This window comes from Babylonia areolata, chromosome 11 (genome assembly GCF_041734735.1).
Source record: "Babylonia areolata isolate BAREFJ2019XMU chromosome 11, ASM4173473v1, whole genome shotgun sequence".
Classification (NCBI taxonomy): domain Eukaryota; kingdom Metazoa; phylum Mollusca; class Gastropoda; order Neogastropoda; family Buccinidae; genus Babylonia; species Babylonia areolata.
The window spans coordinates 35484430-35489429 of NC_134886.1; the positions used below are offsets into that span (position 1 = coordinate 35484430).

At 42.1% G+C, this 5000-nt stretch overlaps 1 protein-coding gene across 1 annotated transcript in view; it reads left to right on the forward strand.

Annotated features, from left to right (window-relative positions):
- The window catches only part of LOC143287236 (metabotropic glutamate receptor 2-like), a 544548-nt gene extending 542789 nt beyond the window's left edge, over positions 1–1759 (forward strand). Inside the window, 1 exon segment of the mRNA XM_076595180.1 lies at positions 1602–1759. Within this exon segment, the coding sequence (XP_076451295.1) occupies positions 1602–1759 (158 nt within the window).
- The last annotated feature ends 3241 nt before the right edge of the window (positions 1760–5000 follow it).

The window sequence follows — 5000 nt, forward strand, 5'->3', positions numbered from 1 at the left end:
GTTTGTTTGTTTGTTGTTGTTTTTTGTTGTTGTTGTTGTTTGTTTTGTTTTTGTTTTTTGTTGTTGTTTTTTGTTGTGGGTTTTTTGTGTGTGTTTGTTTGTTTGTTTTGTTTGTTTGTTTGTTGTTGTTTTTTGTTGTTGTTGTTGTTTGTTTTGTTTTTGTTTTTTGTTGTTGTTTTTTGTTGTTGTTTTTTGTTTGTTTGTTTGTTTGTTGTTTTTGTTGTTGTTGGTGGTGGTGGTGGTGGTGTTGTTTTTTGTCTCTGACCGAAAACTGGTGCTATATAAGTAAGTATCGATGATAATGATAATGATGATCGTCATCGTCATCATTCAAATCATCATCATCATAAAACTCTGCCCTTCGTTGGTACACGCTCTCTGATTCTGGGTACAAATACAGTAAATTTCTAAAAATCAGAATTGAAAGTGAAACTTAATAAGAAGAAGAAGAATGATAATAACGGACATTAATTTACCAGCGCTTTCCTCATTACACAAAGCGCTTTACAATCCACACAGACTCGCATATAAAAAAACACTGAGTCCTCAACTCACAATCATGCACAATAAACATATCTATGCCCATACAAATCCGTACGTACAATACAAACATACGTACACATATATATGCATGCATGCATGCATGCATCAATACATCCATTACATACATTCGACGCATACACAATACAGCGTTACAATATACCTGCACAATAAACTAACAACTTTCATGTATGAGAAAGGGTTTAGAGGAAATGCTGCTGGAAGAGGAAAGTCTTGAGGTTAGATTTAAAGGAAGGCAGTGAGGGCCTGTGACGGACGTGGTGAGGCAAAGAGTTCCATATTTGAACAGCAGATGATGAAAAGGCTCAACCACCGTACTGTTGGCTTTTGTATTTGGGGACGCGGATGGTTCTGTCATCGGCAGCAGAGCGAAGAGAGCGGGAGGGTACATAGATTTGAAATATGTCAGATATGGCATACCTCGATAGTTTCACGCCATCTTTTACTCTGTCCGCAGACATGAAAATGATGCAACACTTTTACTCTGTCCGCAGACATGGAAATGATGCAACACTTTTACTCTGTCCGCAGACATGGAAATGATGCAACACTTTTACTCTGTCCGCAGACATGGAAATGATGCAACAGTTTTACTCTGTCCACAGACATGGAAATGACGCAATGTTTTACTCTGTCCACAGACATGGAAATGACGCAATGTTTTACTCTGTCCACAGACATGGAAATGACACAATGTTTTACTCTGTCCACAGACATGGAAATGACACAATGTTTTTTACTCTGTCCACAGACATGGAAATGACACAATGTTTTACTCTGTCCACAGACATGGAAATGACGCAATGTTTCACTCTGTCCACAGACATGGAAATGACGCAATGTTTTACTCTGTCCACAGACATGGAAATGACGCAACGTTTTACTCTGTCCACAGACATGGAAATGACGCAATGTTTTACTCTGTCCACAGACATGGAAATGATGCAACACTTTGACTCTGTCCACAGACATGGAAATGACACAATGTTTTACTCTGTCCACAGACATGGAAATTACGCAATGTTTTACTCTGTCCACAGACATGGAAATGACGCAACGCTTCCGCCCATCCGGGTCCTTCAGCAGCGCTCTGAGCACGAGCGCCACGCAGACTTACTGCAGCAACGGGAACAGCATCAGCACCCAGACCCTGGACAGTATGGAACGGGACTTCGACGATGATGACGTGGAGTTATGACGTCACTGCTATCTGGCCTCCCGCTCTTTGTTAGAATTCCAGTTGTAAGACGTTAATTAAATCAAGGGTTTGTTTGTGCTATGAGGAAAAAAAAAAAATTATAGGTGCATGCCGAGAGTTCTTTTTTCTTCTTCATCTTCTTGTTATTGGTATATTCGTTCTCCTTGGTGTGACGTTTTTTTGTGTGTGTTTTTTTTTATAATAAATCTTTGGTGAGTGTAGGTCTACGATGCACACAGTCTTCTTCTGTTTTTTTGTTGTTGTTTTTTTTGTTTTGTTTTGTTTTGTTTTTCATAGTTAAAATCATTGGGGTTTGTTGGTTGGGTGTTGTTGGGTTTTTTTTTAATGAATAACGAATGTTGTTTTCTTTTCTGCAGAATTTTGCCATGGACTGTTCTGTTGAATGATAACTAACTGGTTCTGGCAAGTCATTCATGCTACTGGCCATTGAGAGTCTTTGTGAGGGTTGGGATGGGGATGGAGAGAGAGGGAGAGAGAGAGAGAGAGAGAGAGAGAGAGAGAGAGAATGTGTGTGTATGCGTGTAAAAGTCAGTGAATAGGTTTTCAGGTGGGGGGGTTTTCTCGTTCTCAAATTTTATCTGACTGACTGGCATTGGAAACATTCAAGGGGAATGTCCCGAGTGAGAAACAAAAATAATGTGGTTTTGGGAGCCCCGTGACGGTGAAAATGGAGAAATTCTTATCCCATTTCGAATGGCATACAGCATAAACATTCCGTCATCTAAATCCCAGTCTTAACTGTCTATGAAACGCCAGTGATGTGTTAAATTATCATGAGCTTTGTATTCAGTGTAAACCTAGATGTTTGTTATGTTTTGACGAATGATTGGTTCAGAAAAAAAAAAGAAAAAAAAATATTGGTCGTCTTTAAGCGTGTGTGTTTCCCCAAGCACAATCTGTTGTGATTTCCTTTCTTTCTTGCACGTACTTAAAGAATGATTGTATACAACAAAGACTGGACACATTCTTGCCATATTGATGGAATTATTCTAATCACAGAACAACGTGTACTGTCATTCTTTGCTAAAGTGTGAAATATGTTGTTGCAATATTCTTACAGTACGAAACCTCGAGCTCAGAAGTTATTGAGTGATTTGTATTGAATGGCAACACCTGTCATTCATCACCATCATCCCCCTTTATGTGTGAATTATTCGGAGCTAGATTTAGTTGATCACACTTAGAAGAGAAGCGCGGGAGTCCAGTAGAGTGTGGTAGTGTTCACTTTATCGGTGTGTGTGTTTTCCACTTGGTAGCTTGTTTCTGTTTAGCGTTAACTGCCGTGTCACCGCGACATCATTTCCCCTGGAGTAACATTATTTTAGTCTTGTTTATCATGAATCTCCCAAGACATATTTCGTTTTATCTTATTGCATGTCTCATTATTGTGGGTATGTGTACAGATTTCGAACAAGCTATCCACGCGCGTGTGTGTGTGTGTGAGAGAGAGAGAGAGAGAGAGTGTGTGTGTGTGTGTGTGTGTGTGTGTGAGAGAGAGAGAGAGAGAGAGAGAGAGAGATAAAACGTGGTACACAGTCACATTTCCAACCGGTCAAAACTCACGCTTTGATCACTGACCATAGACCATAGCCAGATGTTAGGCAAACCTGGAGTGAAACGGTCGCTGAATCAATTAAGAAATCCTACCTGACACCAATCACACTCACAGTCATCAGCGGAACAGACCGTCACCACAGTGTACCCTGCAGGTGAGTTCAGTTTCTGAAGTGACAAGCATCCAGACCAAGTCTCCAGCAGCTAGCTATAAAACTCTTGTGTTCATGATATTGTTCAAGTGAACTCCCAGTCCCTCAGCTACAGAAGGGGTGCGATCCCACTATTTCCACAGTAGGGGCATGGTTTGGCAACGATGAAGCAGCAGGCAGACTCTGCGAGGCAGGTAGCAGATTGGAACAGACTGCTGGTGCGTCCTGTGTCCTATGGAGGACACCATTAACCCCTTGACTTCCCTGTCCGTGGAATACAAGGGTCACAGTGACGTAACTGATGACATCAAAAGAAGGGGAACAACTGTGGAAGGCTAACAATTTACACATTATTTTTTTTTTTTATTGAGAATTGTGTATTTTCAGACTGTGTTCTCACTTTTCGGCTGATTGTTCTGGATATTTATATATGACTTGAAACATCACTTTCTGGTGGTGGGTTTTTTTTGGTTTTTCTTTCTTTCTTTCTTTCTTTCTTTCCTTCGTGGTAGCCAAAGGGTTAACTGAAGCCACCCTGTCTGAGAGCTCCATGAAGACAGTGTCTTCAGAGGACAACGTCAACAGCTAGCCTGCAGCACAACACGTCACCTTCTTCAGACTTGACAGCACTGTCAATGCCCCTCCCTCACTACCATCTCCCGATGGATATCGGCGCACAGAGGAGTGTCTGTATGGATCCAGTCCACAGACACCAGCCAACCCCCACCCTGCAGCCCTCCCCTACATCCGCTATCCCTGGGCCCACCGGACCATTTTTCTGGCCCTGTGACGTGGACCTCGAGAAACTCTGGCGATCTGTCATTACCTCTGTGATGGACAGTAGACTCCTTTACTGACCAACACAGGACACTGTTGTGGACGCAGGATGTGTATGTACTGGGCGCACTGGGATATTTGTCTGTTTGTTTTGTTTTGTGGTGTGGGTTTTTTTCCGTGAGAGACGGTGTGTCCTGATTGCAAAAGGTGCGATTCTTTTTTTATGTCAGTGGCATGCTGAGCGTTCAGAACTTCATTGTTTCAGTTGGTGGTGGTGGTGGTGGTAGTGGTAGTGGGTGGCAGAGACAATGTGAGGGAGTTTAACTGTAGCGTGTGTATGCTGGGCATAGTATTCTCTGTTACACTGTTGATTTTGTGTGTGTGTGCGTGTGTGTGTGTGTGTGTGTGTGTGTGTGTGTGTGTGTGTGTGTGTGTGTGTGTTGCTGTTATTGTTCGCTTGCATACCTGTCCACATGTACATACATAAGTATGTATGTGGAAATGATTATTTGTATTCGTGTATAGACGTGGACAACGCCCTTCCTAGATCTTCGTCAGCGAAGCCAGGCCATGATTCGTGTATGGGCACGATTCTGCATCTTTTTTTAAGCGGCACATTAACTGGTATATTCTGCACCACATACGTGGTAGGGTAAGGGATGTAGTCTGGCGATTCTGTTGTATTGAACCTCGGGGTTCTATTTATCTCATGTCTTCACGACTTATATCAGTTGCTC